Source organism: Balearica regulorum, chromosome 4 (genome assembly GCF_011004875.1).
Source record: "Balearica regulorum gibbericeps isolate bBalReg1 chromosome 4, bBalReg1.pri, whole genome shotgun sequence".
Taxonomy (NCBI): domain Eukaryota; kingdom Metazoa; phylum Chordata; class Aves; order Gruiformes; family Gruidae; genus Balearica; species Balearica regulorum.
In genome coordinates this window covers 76,298,262-76,317,961 of record NC_046187.1, presented here as the reverse complement: position 1 = coordinate 76,317,961, position 19,700 = coordinate 76,298,262, and the positions used below count along the sequence as shown (strand labels likewise).

At 46.2% G+C, this 19,700-nt stretch overlaps 2 protein-coding genes across 2 annotated transcripts in view; one reads left to right on the top strand and one right to left on the bottom strand.

Moving 5' to 3' along the window:
• Positions 1-1,609, top strand: part of EIF2AK3 (eukaryotic translation initiation factor 2 alpha kinase 3) — a 45,323-nt gene extending 43,714 nt beyond the window's left edge. Inside the window, exon 17 of the mRNA XM_075752780.1 lies at positions 400-1,609. Coding sequence (XP_075608895.1) covers positions 400-576 — 177 coding nt within the window. The 3' untranslated portion in view covers positions 577-1,609. The remainder of the gene's footprint in view (positions 1-399) is intronic.
• A 3,434-nt stretch (positions 1,610-5,043) lies between these two features.
• LOC104631442 (histamine H2 receptor) lies at positions 5,044-19,400 on the bottom strand. The gene is made up of 5 exons (XM_075750762.1): positions 19,291-19,400; positions 12,279-12,400; positions 11,863-12,151; positions 7,111-7,287; positions 5,044-6,042 (listed from the first exon to the last, which is right to left on the bottom strand). Exons 2-5 carry the CDS (start codon positions 12,298-12,300, stop codon positions 5,367-5,369), a joined length of 1,164 nt encoding a protein of 387 aa, XP_075606877.1. The 5' UTR covers positions 12,301-12,400; positions 19,291-19,400; the 3' UTR covers positions 5,044-5,366.
• Positions 19,401-19,700: the final 300 nt, after the last annotated feature.

Below are 19,700 nucleotides of genomic sequence, written 5' to 3'. Positions count from 1 at the left end.
TGTGTGGCTTAAAACATGGTGGCTTAAACATGAAGCTAAAAATTACTCATAAATATTTCATGTGTTTTAATTTATTTTTTTTTTAATTGGAAGTGATGCAAAGGTTTTATAACTCTGTTGAATCTTGGGTCAGATTTGATTTGCCAAATTGATTGTAGTCCTTGAGTAAAGACAGTTTAACAGATGCACAGTGATACATTTTCAAATATTTAACGCATTTCTAGCTACTGTGCCAAAGCACTAATACCCAAATTACTCAGAAAGCAACTGAGGACATTTTCCACTTGTTCATACAGCCACAATTGAAGTCAGAACATACTAAATAAGAAAGAATTTATGAATTGGTTCATGTAACACGTGCGATGGTGGTGGTTTTTTGGGTTTTGGTTTTTTTTTTAGTACACCATGGTGAAGGACATGCTCTCTCCAAGTCCCACTGAAAGACCAGAGGCTGCAGCAATCATAGAAAATCCTGTATTTGAAGACCTGGAACTCCCACCAAAACCAGTGCTTAGGCAGAGGTCACGGACAATGAGTTTATCAGGAAATAAGCATTCCAGACAACCAAGCAAGTAACTATCCTCAGGATCACTTCTTCCACTCGGCAGGTTTTACAGGGATTGTTCAGCAGAAGGGTCCTATGATGCAGAATGTCTATCCTGGAAATAGTTTACTTAAACTTTTTTTGCCACGTTTAATGTGTAAGACGTGTTGGACAGATTTTCGTTTACTTTGACAGCCAACGAAAGCCAGTAACCACACTTTTCACATTCCATTTTTCTTACCTTAACTCTCCTAGGCGGATGGGTCCAGCTACTGTGCTTTACCAATGTTGTGCTCCATTATCATTTTTTTGGGTTTGTTGGGTTGGTTTGAAGCTTGTAAATGTCAGCTTGCTGGGTAAGTGAGAGATCTGTAACATGTAAATAGAATTAAAATACTGTATTTTTATAGAGCAAATTACAGTCTCTAAGCCTAGTGAGTATCTATCTGGACCACTTGCTCTTTGGTGAAATGAAGATGATTTTGAAATGAACTATGACTCCATTTTTGTCCCTGGTGGGTAAACTGGGAATATGCACTATTTTTAAAGCAAAAAATTACCACAGTTGTACATATTGTCACTCTCCATAGCCAGTCATTAGAGGAAATCGTTTCATACTTCTGCACTATAGTAGAGCTTAGGGAATGCATTTTATACAGATAAACCTCTAGAGAAGGAAAAGGAGCTTTTTGCCATTAAAAAAGGGGGGTTTATAGGCAGTGGTTGGAAGAGCCATAGTAAAAATTATGTACAAAAATGTTGTGATTCTGAAAATTTAAACCTAATGAAGTCATACGTGTCGTATGTAATCTTGTAGATTTGTACTTTTTAAAAAAATCAACTGATAGGCATTTGTGTAATCTGCTAATTTAACTGCCTAATGCCATGCTTTTATTTCTCATTGTAAATATGTTAATTTTTATTTATAAAATACAGAATCAATCCATTTGGGTTGGTGGTGTACAGAATGCACTTGCTATAATTGTTCAGTGCATTAATTATTGTGACTTCTTTCAAGTCTAAATGATTTAATAAACTTTTTTTATTTATAAAAAAAAAAGAAAATAGTAGTTGCTTCTGTTCAAAACCTGCATCAGTGCATGCTGCAGACAGCAGCATGGTGCAGCTGGAACAGGAGGACGGGCACTGCATTTCTCTAACTTGCTTTGCTTTTCTGCCTCGTACTTCCCCCGGTGCGTCTGATGATGCAAAGATGCATCTGCTGCTTGGAAGTGAGATACTTTCTGAAGAAAGAAGGGAACTGAGCTCTTCTAAACTGAGTGGATTATGGAGGCAATGTCTCAACTGTTAACAGAGAGGGAAGTCTTGGAAGGGATAATTCTTACGCTGTTAGAACTGGTTTTGCATAAATGTATTTTCCTGTTTTATGGGCTTAAATTTCTGAAGTTGTAGGCTCTGAAATCAATTTCTGTAAAAGATGCTGGATTCAGATCCTTTTGGGGATCACTGTACTGTGCTGTGGCACGGACTAGCAATTAAACCTGCTGACACTCTGCAGCCGTACGATAAAGCAAAAGTGGATTACAAAGATTGTCTTCCTTGTGCTCTTGGATTAACTCTCCTAGACACTGGCTTGTCCAGTTGATCCCCGAAGGCTACAGTGAATATTTGGTCAGAAATAGAACTTTATCGAGTTTAGCTGGGTTAAAACAGAAGACAGTTAAGTGCGTCCTCTTTCTTGGATTTCCCTGTTAGCTCAGCTGTAAATGCACAGTTAAATGCCCACGTTTAAGCCTCTCTCGCCTCCCTGCCAGTGCAGTGATTACAGGTGGAGCACGGGAGATTAAGTATTTTTAACTTGCTGTCTATCTGTGCTGAATATAAGTAGCTGCCTATTCCAAGGGCCCTGCAGCATTTCAGTACCGAAAATGGCATAGGTGTTCACACTAGGCGTGTCTGCTTGTTCTGGGATGTTACACTTACCCTCAAAGGCATGTACAAATCCTACCCTGCCACAAAGGCACCTGGCCATGCTCAGCTCTTAACTGCCTGTGTCGGTGAGTCCCTGCTTCTCCTAGCACTGCATGCTGGAGGGTGTTGTCCCTGTCTCTGCTCCTTTTTGTTTGACTGAAAGTCTTTTCCCAAAGCAGAGAGGTTTTCCTCTGAACTCTCAGTGCAAGCACTCATTTCCCTGCCTCGGGCAGCTCCACTTGCTCTGCCACACCAGTGGGGGAAAGGGACACTTCTCTGTGCTATGAAATACCCACCTGGGCTTCAACACCCCCATCAGCTCCAGGACTCTACCAGCTCTTCAGAACCAGGCTATGCAGAGGGACATGCCTCCCATGTTCTTTTGCTTCTTTAAGACAGGTTTTGATTATACTACGTTTCCCTGTTCCATCTCTGTCCTTCTACTGGATGATGTTCTTCACTCAGCTCAGACCAAATGGTCAACTGTGACTGAAAGGCGGAAGGCCTTGGGTCTAATGTGCGCTTGCTCTATGCTCACGTCCTGGAAGGCAAAGCAGTGAAGGCAGGTTTTTCTCAGCTCTGTGCCGATGGCAAGCAGCAGCTTTCTGCCTCGTCTGTGAGATCCTGGTCTCTACATGACAGCCCTGGTGGCAGGAACATCTGATGGCTCATAGACAAGTTTATTGGCCTTCTTTCAGATTATCAACATCTAGGAACCAACTATCAGACTATCTCAGTATCTCTGTGACCACAGAAATCTGCGTGTACCTTCCTGCCAACTGTTTGCAGAGGGACACCTGAACATGGAGGCAAGGACAGCTGCCAGCTTACGGTCCTGCACAAGGGAGCTCTGGTCTGAGGCTGTGCAGCGCTGCAGTCCTAGCCTGTTCTTGCAGAGGGTGTTGCCTACCCTTCCACTCCCTGCCCCCATAGCTTTTGGGGCTGAAACATCATTCCTTGTCCTGTTTTATCAAAATTAACTGGGTGGCAGAAGCAAGAATCCTGCCTGTCCATCTTTGTGCCCACTGGATCTAGATGCTTCCTCCAGAATGAGGGCAGGATTGTGTAGTTCTTCTTACTGCTTCTGTGTTGTTGTTGGAGTTGTAGGAGCTGGGAGACCTAAACCACTCTGAGATGTCATTTGACAGGAGTACCAGTGTTGCAACCCCAGGTCAGGGCTGTTTCTTCTACCAGGCTCTTGAGAGACAACTTCTGACCCTTGCACAGTGTCTTCAGTAGCTGAGCTGCTCCAGGCAGTAGCTACTTGCTTTTGCTACCTCTGAGGACAGTCCTCTGCTACCTTTGAGCCGGCAGAGCAGAACACCTCAGGACTTTCACTAACTCCTCCTTTTTTTATTTATTAACAAAGTGACATTCTTCACCCTTCCAAATCCCTCACTCCAGTAGTTTTAGAATGATGTGTTAGCCTGGATGTCTTTCTGCTCTGTTTGCTCTGCTTCCCAGGCTGCAGAAGCCTTGCCTGTCCCAGGTGGGTGATTGAGCACTCAGAAAAAGCCCTTTTAGAAACCACCCTGGAAGTGTTTCAGGTCCCCAGAAGAGCAGTCTAAGAGCAGTGACTCTCCCGTGTAAACCAGCATGAGACCCCACCAGAACCATCCTGGGACAAGCGGTGGCTGTGGTCTGAGCGGTCACCAGCCCTCAGGTGACTCTGCTGCAGAAAAGCCGTGGTCCTGGGGGCTCAGGTCCTGCTTTTACTGTTAGATGCTGCAGAGATGTTTGGGAGCAGTCCTGCCTTTTCAGGGTAATCCTTCAATGAGGTGCTCCATGGCCCACCTGCGGGGAGCTGGTGCTGTTTGATGCTGTTTGCAGTCCAGACAAGCACTTGGCAGTGCTAAAAATCATCATTCCCATTTTTCATCTTCTGGTTTTTCTGGCTGTGTGGTCCAGCAATACTCTATAGCTATGCTCATAGCATCAAGGTGTAGACATCACAAGTGCAAAACACTCAGGTAAGTAATAATTCCACCTCACGTGCAGTTTGACTGGTGTCAGTCTCATGTAGCCCCCTCTGAACTCCCCGGGCATTCGGTGCTCTCGGTGCTACAAACATTTCAGCAAGTCTCACTCCTTTCCTGGGTTCTGATGCATCGGATATTCCCTTCCAGAATTAATAAGGAAACTTACAGATAATTCACAGAAAGCCACTGAAGCAATGATCTTAGATGTTACAAACAGTAGCCATGCTGTCTGCGCACATCGAGCATTCCTCCTGCCCGTTCCTGCCTGCTGCCGAACGCACCCTGTAGAGTTAAACACCAAGTCTGAAAGTGGAAAGCTCTGAACCTCTCAGCATTTCAGAAGCGAGTGAGTTGAACCCTGAGCAACAGCCCAGACTGCGGAGAGCACAAGCTGCTGGACCACGTGCTGCCTTTGTAAAGACACGACCTCGGCTCTTTGAGCACATCCCTCCTAACTCCCGTACAGAGACTGGCACATGTGGAGTTATTAAACCTGGTCAAATTTGTAATGTAAGCTGCAAGATGAGAGCTATAGTGGCTTGATAAGAAAGAAATACTGTCCCACCTTATGTTGTAGATCACCAGATGTACACAAAGACAAGTTCACATTATCATACTGATTTTTTTTTTTTTCCCCCAGCATAAAGATTCAATTTGTCTTAGGAAATGCTCATTAAAAAATAATTACCCAGGAAGGAATTAGCTCCATTAGTTATAAGAAATTACCCCTAAAATATCAAAGTTCCTCATTCGTAAAACTGTGGAAGATGAAGGAATGCATCTCCAGTGTATGCCCCGAGCTGTAATATTCCAGCCCCTCTTTCCCCTATTTTCCTACCCGTTATTTTCCATTAGGATGTGCTCTGGCACTTTCTGTACCACCACCTCCAGCAACTGATTCTGCATCCCTATTACTTGGGTTTGCCCTTCAGGGCACTGTTGGGCCCTGGCACTGTAATGCTATATTCTAGGTCTGGAGCAGTCTTGGAAAACGTGGCTATGGAAACCATGTCTTCTCCAATGTCCACCTGAGACCTATGCCTGCAAATGAGCAGCTTCTTCAGGGCCCGTTGGAAGTCCCGGTTCAGGAAAGCATAGAGCATTGGGTTGATGGTGGAATTGCAATACCCTAACCAAGTGATGATCTTGAAGGTGTCAACCAAGACCGTGCTGGTAGAGTCAGTGCCTCTGGCAGCGAGCCACACGTTCAGGACAAAGTACGGCAGCCAGCACAGCACAAAGACTGAAATGATAATGCTAATGGTCCGCGTGGCCTTGTTCTCCAGCTGCAGATGGTTCTGCCGCTTGCTGTTGGGGTGGTAGTGAATCTCCAGGGTCTGAGACATGATACGAGTGGCCTTGAGCCGTGAAGCTCGGTAGATGAAGAAATACATGCTGCACATGACCATGAAGGGAACAAAAAATGCCAGAGCAGAAGCCACGATGGCAAAAATCCAGTTGGTAACAAAGATGCATTCTCTGCCTGCATCGAAGTCCACCCCGGGGATCTCATTCCAGCCTTGCATGACGGGAAGGAAGGAAATGAGGGAGGAGTATACCCAGACCGTGCAGGTCATCACGATGCATCTGTGAAAGGAAAGACATGAGAAGGGGAGAAAGGGTCTGAGTTATTTTGAGTTCAGAACATCCAGTACGATTCAATCCCCATGGTAACCTGTGTGGGAGACCACTGCTCAGCAGTCCCACAGGGCTTGGAGAAGTGGCCAAGCAGGAAAAAAGCTGGGGTAGAACAAGTCCATACGTGAGTATCTCTAACAACTGGGTAATTGGGTCTCTGGGTTACAGAATTGGGGTCGGTGTAAGGGATGCTCAGAGCCAGCTGAAAAAAAGAAGAAGAAAGATTTTACAGAGGATTTTTGCAAATATTTACAACACCACCTTGTAGATTTTTTCTGTTTGGTTTCAGCTTTAATATCTGGCCGCTGTCTCATCCTCTGAGGAGCAGTAGGGGTGGAGGTGATGGACACTAGATCCTCAGTACCACTGCAGTGCTTGCTCTGTGGCACGGCAGGCTGCACAGCCCCCTCCTCATTTTGGTGACTGCCGGCGCTCCGCAAATCGTACACAGCAAGAGTCACAGTGGGAAAAACATCCCCGAAAGAGCCTGAACCCACCTTGTAACGCACCCTGCAACTGCAGCGTCCTCTCTGCCCACCCTCAGACAGCTTTCCCCACCCTGCAGTCCTCATTTCAACATTTCACATAAAACCTTGACAGGAGCTTAGAAATTTATCCTGTTTTCTATTTCGCCCATGAATATCATGAGTTTAAGAGGGGGAAGACTACTGCTACATGCATTCTTCTGGGTGTCATTTCCCCCAGCCCTTGTGGAAATTCCCATGAAACGCCTGCAAAGGGCAGAAGCTGTAGGCACAAGTCAGCCCACGCCACCGATTTCTACCCCATTTTGCAACTCATCCTTAACTCAGAAAGTGTTTTCCAACCAGCTCTGCTGCATTCTCCTTTTCTCCTGCACCACATTAAACAATTTCTGTGAAGTTTTAAACGGTGCAAAGATCCTTTTGCCACATCACTCTGCAGCAACTGTCAATAGCTCATTTGGTCCCTAGTCAATATAGGCCATGGCCAAGTACAAATTTGGAAGGACTCAAAGTGAGGAGCAACTCCACTCACCTGCCACGGGACATCCTTTTTGAATAGTGGTAGGGGGTCACCACGGAGCAGTATCTGTCCAGGCTAATGAAGCACAACGTGACGATGGATGCAGTGCAGAACATGACATCAAAGGAGATCCAGACTTTGCAGAACAGCTTCCCGAACAACCACATCCCCGTCACCTCGTAAATGATACTGCCAGAGAAAATGGGTAGAAACCAAAGCGAGAAGGACTGATTTCATGCCTTTCTTCAAGCCTCCACTGAGGCGATGCCATATTTTAACACGGAGATACTAAAGACGGGCGTGCAGTGTAGGGAGGCTCAGTCGGACAGCACGGATTCATCCTCAAAGTGCAACCCAAGACAATAACCCACAGGTGGGGCACGGCTGAAGACGACCAAACCTATGCTCCTTGCCTGCGCTCTGTGACAAGCAGGTCCCTTGAGAAAGGTGCTTTGCCCTGCAGAGGTCCCCAAATTTACATACACATTTATCACAGCTTTTCCAGTGCCCTATGCAGCACAGACTTTTATGAATTCTCCCCAATTCCTGGGGCATGGAAGATGCTCCCTCCTCCAAGAAACTCACTTTTCATCTGGTCTCATGCTTCAAAACAAAAGGTTTTCAACTCTTGGGTAAAAGCCAATAAAACCTAGGAGGAAGCCTATGATGTGGCTTGTATGTTATATAGCTCACATATGCCTCAGCGAGGTAAATACACCAGCAAAAAGCAGATACTATGCCAAAATTATTTGTAATAAAGTCAAGAGGGGCCTGTGAGAAGTGAGCAGCAAAGGAAGGAACATATGGCAGCTGTAGGAAGGCTGATGCATGTTTCTATAGCGTTCAGTTAGATGCCATTCACTTCCCCTTTCTTTCAGCAGCTTTCTGCAACTCCCGGGGTGCTGCTGAAATAACCATTGTGTGTGAATTTGATGTGAAAGGCTGAGTAACTGCTTAGTCCTGCAAAGCTTTAATTATCCGCTAAGTTCCCAGCTTGCTGGTCAAATACGGTGAAAGTCGGGCTGCTGCGGAGCGGTGCACGCAGGTGGGCTGTGCTGTCTGACAAGGGCAGAGAGAGTCACCTTGATGTCAGATGAGTTGGAAACCAACCTCAGTTCTGCATCTAATTAGCAACAACTCATTAAAATGACTTTATGAAGGTTCTTTTAGAGCACAACTAATGTAAGTGGGTAGGTACAGTGCTGGCTGAAGGGCCCCAGCTCTCGGCAGCTTTTTGTTATGCAGGATGCTATGCAAAAAATCAAACAAACGTTAATCTACAGCAGAACCTGTCCCTACACCGTGGTGGCCTCCACATGGGCAGCACGGAGGGTCCCACTGCACACACATGGAAAGGTTTTGTGGCTCTTTTCTAGATGGGGAAATGAGACAAAGAGAAGTTGAAGCATGAGTCTAGTAAAGGACTTGAATGTCTTGGTGCCATTCCTCAGAAGTCCTCCTTATCTCCAGAGATGCTGCAAAGCCTGTGGTATGAGCACCATGGCCTTCCAGAAGTAGACCGTGCTGCTGTCATGAACATCCCTGACACAGTTCCTAGCTGAGCAGGTACCTAGCTCTCATCAGCACGCATCTGGTGGGATGCACCTGACCTTGCAGATGTTCTCACAGCACACGGTAGTGGATACCTGTTCCCTTTTCTCTGATGTAAAAAGTCTCTGCAGCTTGGAAATGATGCTGGTTAAAAGGAATAATAAAGGCCCAAAGAAATGCACAGTATAAGCAGAAGTGAAGTCACCTCTGTGTTTCACTTATGCTTGCAAATGAAAATAGTAGCTGGAAATAGCCTGGAAATGGCTGGGCTGGCTGGAGTACCCAGACAACAAGCTAAGCACAGCTGAGCCGCTCCTGCAAACGAGCCGAACCAGGAACAAACCGGCAGTCTTATGAAATTAAGGCACCAGGCGACAACCTCGTTTTTGCTTTCTATCACATTTCCTGAGCCAAACTGGGTCCTAAGATAATTTCTTTCCTTCTCTTTGGCATGTGCTAACATTCCGACTGAGGAGCAAACTGCAATTCAAAAGAGCAACATAGATACGAAACCGAGTTGTGGGAAAGATGTGGACCAAGAGCCACTCCATCAGCAGGGCTGAACAACACCCGATGGAGATGGCAGGGTCCGTTCCTCACCACGGGGCCCACCAAAAGCCGGAAAGGCTTCACACCAGGTGATGCCAGGGCACTCAGGAGGGGCACAAAGCGTCAGTCGTGCTCTGCTCTTTGCTCCCCTCCGTAGTTTTTTGTTGTTAAATAAGATATCACTCTCCTAGGTGGGCCATTTTCTCTCTGGCTGCATAGCAAAGCCTTTGGTTTTCATGGAAATCCTTCCCCCTTTGTAATGCCCTCTACTATCCTTTGACAGGACAAGGGGTAATGGTTTGAAACTAAAAGAGGGGAGATTCAGACCAGATATAAGGAAGAAATTTTTTACGTTGAGGGTGGTGAAACATTGGGACAGGTTGCCCAGAGAGGTGGCAGATGCCCCATCCCTGGAAACATTCAAGGTCGGGCTGGTCAGGGCTCTGAGCAACCTGATCTAGTTGAAGACGTCCCTGTGCATTGCAGGGGGGTTGGATGAGATGGCCTTTAGAGGTCCCTTCCCACCCAAACTGTTCTGTGGTTCTGATTCTATGATCCTTCCCCTCCACTCATATTCTTCACAGCTGTGGTCCGCTCCTCATCCTTGTGCCCTTCTTCTCCTTTCTTGTTGGGCATGAGAAACCGCAGACAGAATTCCCAATGAAACATATTTTCAGCTGTTTCTTCTTGTTCCTTCCATGCTTTCCTGGGAGCCTATAGGTAGGAATCGTTCAATTCCCTTCCCCTTTGCGTTCCTAACTGAGCAAAACCTGGTGCCAAATTCCCTCGTTGCCCTTGATAAGGAAGAGATCTTCCTCCAGTTATGGGGGATGCCATCAGTCTTACAGGGGGAAATTACAGCTGCCGCGACACCCACCTTGCTCTTTGCTACCGCTCCCTCCCGTCACCCCCATTGCAAATACCACGTCAGGAGGCAGAAGTTATGAGGATGCTGAGTAACTGAAATTTGAACTGGCGATTCAGGGAACAAGATCAGCCAACCTGGAGACCCTTCCCACCCCTGCCTGGCAAAGTGCCACTTCCACAACCCCGTCTTTCTCCAACATGGGGCAAAACCCCCACTATCAGCAATACAAATCTCCTGGTTAAGTCACTACTCTCATTCCCACCGACTTTAATAGAGTAGGAGAGGTTAGATCATCGTCAAGCCCCTCGGGTGGATATTTGTAGCACCAGGTAGAGGGGAGAGCCAGGTGAATACAGATGGATGATTTCAGAACCTGAACTTAAAAAGTCACCGAGCTTAGAATTGAAATTGGCAATAAGATTTTTTTAAAGGGCACCATTAACTGCTTTTTTTTTTTTTTTTTTTCTTCCACCTGACACTATAATTCAGTTTGTAATTACTTGTTGGGAAAATACCTTTTGGTGCCAAATTCAAAAGCGTAGGCAGCCCTGCGAGAGCGAAAGCACAAAATGGGAAAAGAGTTCAGCTTCTTCATATTGCTCCAAGAACACTAAGTAGGGTGCACCCCCCCAGCTTTACACCAACCTACGGCCGTTTTACAGCACAAGGCAGCCAGAGCCTACAAGTAAACTGATTTCTGCATGTGCTTTATTATGTTTTAGCCAGGCAGCGAAGCTCCCGTAAATATAAGCCTCATGCAGGCAGAATTGCCCTCTGAAGTGCCTCTTCCTCCATTAAATATAGGGTGAGCCTCAGTTACCCTATTTATGCTAAAATAAAATAATCCTTACATTTAGACAGAGAGAGGGGAGACGGTCTTTGTCCCCATAACAACTCTGCCGGTTACCGATGTGCAACGCAGTCGGGCGATAGGGGCAAAACAAATCCCCCATCTGTTATCCCGCTGCAGACTGCAATTCTCCTGGCCTGTTTATGCAGGCAAAAGATTTATTTTGCCAGATCACCGGCCTTCCCCACAAACTCCACCGGTATGTTGTCTGAACCAGCAGGAACAAACAAAATTCTGTGTTTCAGCAAGAATATGAAGAATAACATCTCTGCAATAGCCTTTCAAGTTCAGTAATATGAAATCATCCGTTTTCTTACACTAGTAAGGAACATTTTTGCTTCTCCCTCCCACTCCCAGAAAATAAAAGATAACGGGAAAGAAGTGTAAAATGGAAAGCATAGAATTTAACTCCACTGATTTCAGTAGTCAGTCTTGACTAAGAAAAATGGGGGAAACACACACTCTGTGATTGGCTGTCCATTTGAAAAGTTAGCAGGATCAACGCAGTCATTACACTTTATGCTGACACGCCTCATCTCGCATTCCCCAAACACACAGAGCGTGCAAAATCATCTAGCAACTGTGTTGGCCCCGCGTGCAACACAGGGCTGGTCCTGGAAGAGGGGACTCATCTCACTGGAGCCACCTGAAAAGCTGGATATCTAGTTCACACCAGCAGCCAGGGTCCCTCTATAGCCAACAAGAAAAATACCCGTGGGAATTCTCTTCGGTTCGTTATAAGGGGACTCATTAAAAGGGGCAGGGAAACTGAGGCACGGAAACACATATAACCACCGACCCACAGTTAAACTCTTTGGAGAGCCCAGCCCTAAGCACAGCACAGGAACTTCTAGCCAGCCCTGCTTGAACAGTGGCCGCCGAGCTAGGAGAAGTGACATGGCATGCACACACCGCCATCCGATCTCACCTTACGAGCATTTCTTACCTAAAGGGCATGACCAGACAAGCCACAAGGAAATCTGCCATGGCCAAGGACATGATAAACATATAGGTGACGGTGCGTAGCCTCTTCTCCACCACCGGGCAGATGAAGACTATTGTATTTCCCAGGAGCGTGATCAAGTCAATGAGGGTTAGTATCAGCCCGATGACCACCTCCTGGAGGCCGATCCCTGTCCAGTTGCCACCTCCTTTCACAAAGGAGGAGGCAGCGGAGGAGAAATTAGAGAGCCAGGTTTCGTTTTTGTCCATCAGCATCTTCCCACTGTTAAAATCTGAAAGAGAGGAAAGGGGAAAAAAAAAAAAAAAAAAAGGACTTTAATACACATGACTTGTATGTCTATGAAAGGAAGTATAGAAATACTGTTTACGCTTCATTTACTTCAAGAAAAATCCACACACCCTGCTGTGTCTGTGCCATCATTGTCCCATGGTTATCAGTCCATTAGAAGTGTCTGAAACCCTGAGGGTGAGGGTAAATACGCAGCACTGGCTGAAGTCCTTCATGGCAATTAAAAGCTCTCCTGTGGATGAAAATGCATCAGGTGAAGCGTGATTAAAAAAAAAAAAAAAAGTACTGAGAGCAGAGAGAGAACAAGTAAGCAACCAAAATACAAAATTAAAGCAGCTCTGCTAAATCCCACTGAACAGCATACTATGTCCACAAAATATGGACAAAATATAAGCTTTAAGGTCCCTTCCAACCCAAACCTTTCTATGATCCTATCATTCTATATTCTCATTATCATCTTTGCCACCCACAGACCGGGTGATACTGCTTGCCCAGGCTGGCTGCTTTTGTAATGCCACTGTTCAGTACGTGCTCTGCTCTGGGTTGTCCTGGTACTTTTTTAGGCTCTGAAGTTAAAACCTTTTCACTACCACAGTGAGCATCTCCATCCTACAGTCTGAATGGCCATGCAGAGCTGCCAGCAACTGCAGGGAGCTTAATGCAAGTAAACAAGTAATTGAGGCATCTGAGGTGCAGAGTCATGTCCCTTCTGTGCCCAGCTGGGAGAGGATGCTCCCAACTCCGTAACGGGGGACTTAAAAGTCGAGGAAGTTCACGTGCTTGTGTCCACAGCTCAGTTCCCAGACTTTGACCGAGTGGTGGCACAGGTGCCTGGGAAGGTGGGATTGGTGCGCTGCAAAACTTCCAGCAGTTCGAAATTCACTGGTGTGGCTAATGGGAACACAGAGGCAAAACTTGAGGGGAAAAGAAAATTATACAAATATTTCCAGACATCAAATTTTTATGTTTGAACACCACCGCTTCTCCTGTGACTGGGCTGTGCTTCCACAGTACCCTCAGGTCAATCCCACATCCCCAGGGCATCCCTACTAGACACAGTGTGAGCATGGGTCAGGATACAGGCCCAGGTACTCCAACATGCCGTGCCTCACCACGGCCAAGCGTTGCCTTAGGAGGATTATAAGAACAAAGCGGCATGTAGCAAAATTTCCTTGATGTCTGTTTTTCCTTCCAGCAGCCTATGATCCAGAATTACCTCTAGAGATGGTTTCAAGGACTTCTAAGTCACGAAGTTGTCCTGCTTCCCCTTTGGCTCATGCAAACTTTTAGCATCCATGACCTTCTATAGCAACAACTTCCACAGCTCAGCTATGCACCGTGCAAAGAAACACCTCTTTTATGCTTGTTTTGAGCCTGTTACCAGCTAGTTTCATTGGATGTCCTCTGGTCCTTGTATTGGAAAAGGCATCACGCAAGCAATTCCCATCCACTCAGTGCCACTGGTGGGCTCTGTAATCTCTGTCACATCCCCCAGCCCCCTCATCACCTCTTGGTCAGGCTGAGGAGCCTTCACCAACTTGCTCATTCCTCCTACAGAAGCGATTGAGGACTCCTGGCCATCCTTCCTGCTCTTCTGAGCCTCTGAGAAGGACCAAAACTACAAACAATTCCCAAGAGGTAAATGCACTGTAGATTTATATATCGGCATAACTATGTTCTCTGTTTTGTCCTGCTTCCCTTTCATAACAATCCCTAACGTGGTTTGCTGCTTTTGATTGGCACTTAGCACCGAGCTGACCTTTCCACAGAACCGCCTATCGCCATCCCAAGATCTCATTCCTGAGCAGTAACAGTCAGCTCAGAGCTCGCTGCTTTACACAGGCAAACAGGATGAAATGAGGAAATTAGGTTCTCTCCATCTCCCCCAAACCCCATCACTTCACAGTTGAATTTCTTCTTCCATTTTAATGCTCAATGACCCTCATAAAAGCTTTTCTGCAATTCTTTAAGCCAGGCCTTACCGTTCATGCCCTGATTGAACTTTGTTTCACCTGCAAATATCGCCACTTCACGATTCACAATTTTTCCAGTTAGACATTGATTGAACCCCACACTTCCCAGCCCCTATCCCTGTAAAGAGCGTCGCTGACCTCTCTTCCACGCAGCAACTCACCATCCACTTCCCCCTGCATTTCACCTTTCAGACAAGTATTTATTCACAGAAGGAACTTCCTTCTTAACTCAGGACTATTCATTTTCCTAAAAGCCCCCACCATGAGGGACCATATTTAAAACCTTTCAGAAATCCAAGCAGACTACACCAACTAGGTGCTTCTCATCCACATACTTGCTGTCTTCTTCCAAGCACTCTCATATGATTGTGAGGCTGGGGGGCTTTTTGTAAAAGCAATGCTGACTTTTTCCTTGGATGTAATTGTGTACTGCGTGCACCCATTCAACCTTCCAAATTCTCAGCTCCCTCCCCTGACTTCTACTTACTTGCTGGATTTAGTGGTTTCCTTTCTTTCAAGTTAAAAAAAAAAAAAAAAAATCAAGAAATAGCTAAAGCTGTCTAGAAGAAATTAGGAAGGAAAGCTCCTCCTCTGCCCCTCCTCACCAAGCTGGGAGTTTCTGACTGAGCCCTGAAGCTCTCCTGCTCCAGCGCTGACAACAAGCAGCTTTGTTGGACATCAAGCTCTGCGGCAGACCCCTGAGCAGGTGCTGCTAAAAGTCTACAGGGTGTCTTAAGTACATTTGTCTTAATGAAAATGTTCCTTGGACAACATTTCCTGACAACACCCCATAAAAACAAAATTCAAAATCCTGTCTCCAGCTCTCACGTTATTGACAGGAAAGAGGATAATCTGTGCCATTCTTTCCAACAACCTGTGGAGCTCTGGTCACGAGTCAATGTCGCAAACATCCCTCCCATTGGGTTTTATTCACGCAGCTTTAAAGGTGCAGGAAAGCAATACTCGGTGTGGGAGAAAGGTCTCCAACAGATGGATCAAACCCCTTATTTACCAGCAGCAAAGGGGACATACCTGCTGGAAATGTCACCTTTGACAAATACACCAGGACATACTCCCATCATTACTCCCAAAACTTGGTTTATTGGTAGTCTCAGAACACTAATCCGAGAGACACGCACGTGCTGGGGATATCCTTCAAAGGGATGGCAAAATAGCGACAAAGTTTGCAACATCACTTTTCCCGAAAGTGAAAATCTTAGCAAACAAGAACGCTGTGGAGTACCCTTTACCCATTATCCCCCACAGGGGACACCCTTAAACACCAAACTTCTTATATATGCTGTGAATGACATGGACCAATAACCTGTAAAACTAACCTTTGGGGTTAGCATGGGGATGCTCCAATGGAAAATTTTATTCTTACTTAACATTGGAATATCATGTGGTCTGGGGCGTGGATTGGGTATCCCTTCTTTGTATCTGTCCTGTGTTTTTAATTTTGCAATACCTTCCCAGCGGTCACATAGAGAAGCGGGAAAGAATCCCAAGACCCGCCCCAAATGGGTGATTAATGGAGTTTAACTCCCAAGTATTATACTAATGGACAAATAGCTGTGTTAAAGTTTGAAAATATTTTTACCCTTTATGTAACCTTAAAACAGAACCAATTTGCCCTAGAAAATATTACCTGGCAGGTACATCTTTTCAGTAACTGGACATGGTATGCCTTTGGAGAGTTAAATTTACAGGTCCAACAGGTATCGAAGATGACCCTTCAGAATTGTCTATGATATCGCTTAAAGAACAAGGAGTTTGTGGGATGTTAAATCTCACTGACAGAGAATGTTGTATCACCATACACAATGCTACTACCTGAATAGAGGAGGCTAGAACAAAAATGAAGGAGATAACAGAGCAGACGGCAGAACTTTTTCAATCCATGCAACTGGAAGATTGGTTTGATGGCGAGACTCCGAACTCTTGGTTACAATCCATCCTACAATCCATGGGACTCATGGGATGGGGGGCACGGTTAATGAAAATGGGACTAACATTAGTTGTCGGTTTCCTATTTTTAATGATTGGCATAGCTGTTGTTCACTGTATGATCACCTGTGCCATCTCCTCCTTCTCTTCTCTCCTTTCCCCCTGTGTTCGCTATGTAAGAATGACCACTCTAGAAGATGACCTCCAGGAAGAAGTCAAGATGTCTCTTTGAGCCACGGGGTGGTGTGGAGCTCCGGTAATGAGTGAAGGTCGCAAACATCCATCTTAACACAAGCAAGGACAAACGAGCGGAGCCTGTGGAGGCAAGATGGCCTCCGTGTGAGCAGACAGGGACCATCTGTCTCCTGAGCATGCATGCCCGGGAGGGGTCATTGCTCGGTCATCCCCAAAGAGAGGGGGACTGCGGGACCCCCAGCACCCCCACAACCCACCGACTCATTTCTAGAACATTCCTGAGCACACACTGCACCTGCTCAGTGGCGACAGACCTCCCACCTGTGGGGCGGGCACATCGGGTTACAAAAAGGGGAAGCATTTTTTGGCACGCGCCTGCCACATGAGGATTACAACTACGAGCAGAGAACATCGCTGGATCCAAAGGTGATGATATCTTTTTTCTTCTCCTCCCTTTCTTTCCCTCTCTCCCTCTCTGTTCCTCTCCACCATTCTCTTTGTCTCTAACTTTGTTTTCGGCACATGAGGGCAATACCGTTACAAGTTTTGCTGAGCCGTTCCCTCTCATGATTCCACTGAGTTTTAAGAATTGTTATAACTTTTGCCAAGCATTTCCACTGAGTTTTAAGTAAAGTTGTGATTTGTTTGAACCTCTCAAGTAATTGTCATTACTCCTGACTACCGCGCAGAGAATTAAAAAGTTATCTTTACCCTCACCCACCAAGCGGGATGGGACACAACCCCACTGAGGATGTCATCAAACAGAATGAGCTCCTTCAGAACAGTTTGATTGCAATGCAACCACATTTTCTGGCAGAAAAATTGTTCAGCCCATTCTCCCCTTTACGAGATCCGCACAGACAGCACAGTGACTGCCAGCTGGCAAAACCATATGGTGACAATGCACGGCCGCACAGCTGGCCAAGTTACAGAACCTGCCACCGCAAGGTCCATTGTATGGTCCACATCCATCTTCTAGATCATCTGGTTATCTGCCACCTCCCATACCTGCTGAGAGTGTCCTCACACCTCTGGAGTCCCTGCAAAATCTAGAAACAGTCCTCTGATTTCCATCTTGAGCTGACCCCTAGCCAGTTTTAGCACATGAGTATCATCCAGTCAGCCCTACGTTCTCCTGGAAGAGCAGGCAGCATTAAGATAGGCTCCCAAGGCATGAGTAGCAAAACTTAGACTTAATTAATGTCAATCTTTTCTCCTTTTTTCCTTTGGCCTCATAGATGAGAATGCTGGATTCATTGTCTGGGGTTTTTAGATGTAACACTGAAACAAGAAGGTTTAGAAGTCACACCTTCCTTCTGCAAACAATGACTGTGCTCGCATGGTTGTTAAGTATGTATCAGTGTTAGCCTAACTCTAACTAAAGCTGATCATTACTTAACACAACGTTGCTCCGGTACTGATCTGTGAACACACACCACGCTCAGACTTCAAGCAGGACACAGCTATTACAGTTCACCTTTGCAAGCACTCTATTCTACTCCAGTGTCACCTTAGCCCCCGGCCTGGGTTAAAAGTCCTTTTCAAGTGAAAAACTAACAGCAGGTTGTTTAATGCAGGATACATCTAGGAGCATGGCACAATGATGCACAAATACAGGAGACAAATGTGTCCACCCTCACAAAACGTTAGAGAGACAGTCTCTTGCATCATACTATTTGTTGGTCACCACAAGGACAGACTGTGGGGCTGGAAGTGAGACTCTCCTCATTTGACATCCGCAATTTCTCCAACAACACATATTCAGCAACAAGAAGGGATGATGGGTGCTTGAAACTTCAGGTTTGGGTTCAGGGTGCAGACAGCAGGGTCCTGCTGCTCCTGGCTCCTTTTCAAGGATCCCCAGGCAGAGAGTCCCTGGAAGCCCATCTGCACTCAGGGTCACAGCCAAGCACCCAAGCTTACGTCTCTCATCCTTTTTGCCTCTGAGTGGGCAGCCAGCAACTTATCTCTTGCTAAGAAGTGCTGCTCCTGAACCACCTGGAGAATTGTTAATACAGGAAAGTGGGGGATGATACAATCTTCACATCTCTCTGGAAATCTTTGGGACAAAACGGGATGTGCTGTCCTTCCAAGGGATGTATCTTCACAATGTATTCTTCTACAAGCTGCAGCAGCTCATGTGGTTATGCTGCTGGTACAGCACAGCGTCTGTCTTTAACATCAGTCTTTCAGCCTTTCCTGTAAGGAGTCCTCTTAGATCTATCGGCTAAATGCTCAGCTGTACCATGATGTGGGATCATCCCAGGTTTCCTGGGAATCTCAGATGCCTTAGGTTTTGCGTTGTTCTTATTTGGACATTACAGTTTTGCTTCTCTTCAAAAATTGATGGGCTAGTTTCTGTTCTGAGTCTGTCTGAGCAATTCCATCATTTCAGTGGTTTTCCTTTAACATACAGAAAGTTTGACCTAATTTATCCAGCAAGCAAATCCCAAGTAAAAGGTTAATTTCATCACTAAATGGTATCTTTTGATGGCAGGGGAGCTAAAAATAGCTCTGTAATCTCAAGGCCAACTGCACTTTAAAATCTTAGAGGAATTATGAAAATTGGAAATATATTTGCTGCCGGACCCTGCTCCTCTGCTAAACCAAGTACAAATCAACGTGCAACTGTACCTGCCCCAGAACCTCAAAACACATTTCCCTCCTCCCCTCTGCCCCGAGGTGAGACTGCATCGCTCAGGAATTTGTTGAACAGTGCATTGCTCTGCAAGGCTGGTGTGCAGTGATAAAGGAGCAGGAACATCCCTGGGCGTGCTTCCACCTGTAAAACAGGCAGTCAAGGAGGCCACGCAGCAAAAAAGCCTTTGCACTGACTTCTCTTTTCTCTCTCTCTTCCTCCATCCAACTTTCCCATCTGAAGGGCAGCATTTCTCAGGGCACAAATGGTTTCTTTCCACCTCCAAATCAGTGCAGAACAACTCCTACAACCTCTCTGACAGCTAACCAGCCCTGGCTGTGAAAACCCAACAAAACACACGATCCTTACCTTCAAAACTGACTGTTGAACGCAACCAGATGGCTCGAAGCAGCTCAGCAGTACCGCTGAGCCCGGTGCGCGGTGCTTTTCCCAGCAGCAGGGTACAAGGGACTCACACCAGCTCGCAGGGCTCCCAGATCCCATCCCATGGAGCAGATCCCAGCCTGGCTGTGCACGGCTGATGGTTTCTGCCCCAGCGCAGGACATCCAACCCGCACCTGTGAGACAGCACAGCGATTTGCCCTTTGAGATCTCCCCCGTAACAGAAGTGCATGCTCTTCCACAGCAAAAGCAAGTCTATTGCAACCACCTCTCCGAGGAGCGAGAAGAGACTGAAGCGCGATCGCAGCAGTGAAACTCAAGGCAAAGTTAAACCCACGCTGCAAACGTGGGAGTGCCCGTTGGTGTTAGGGGAGCGA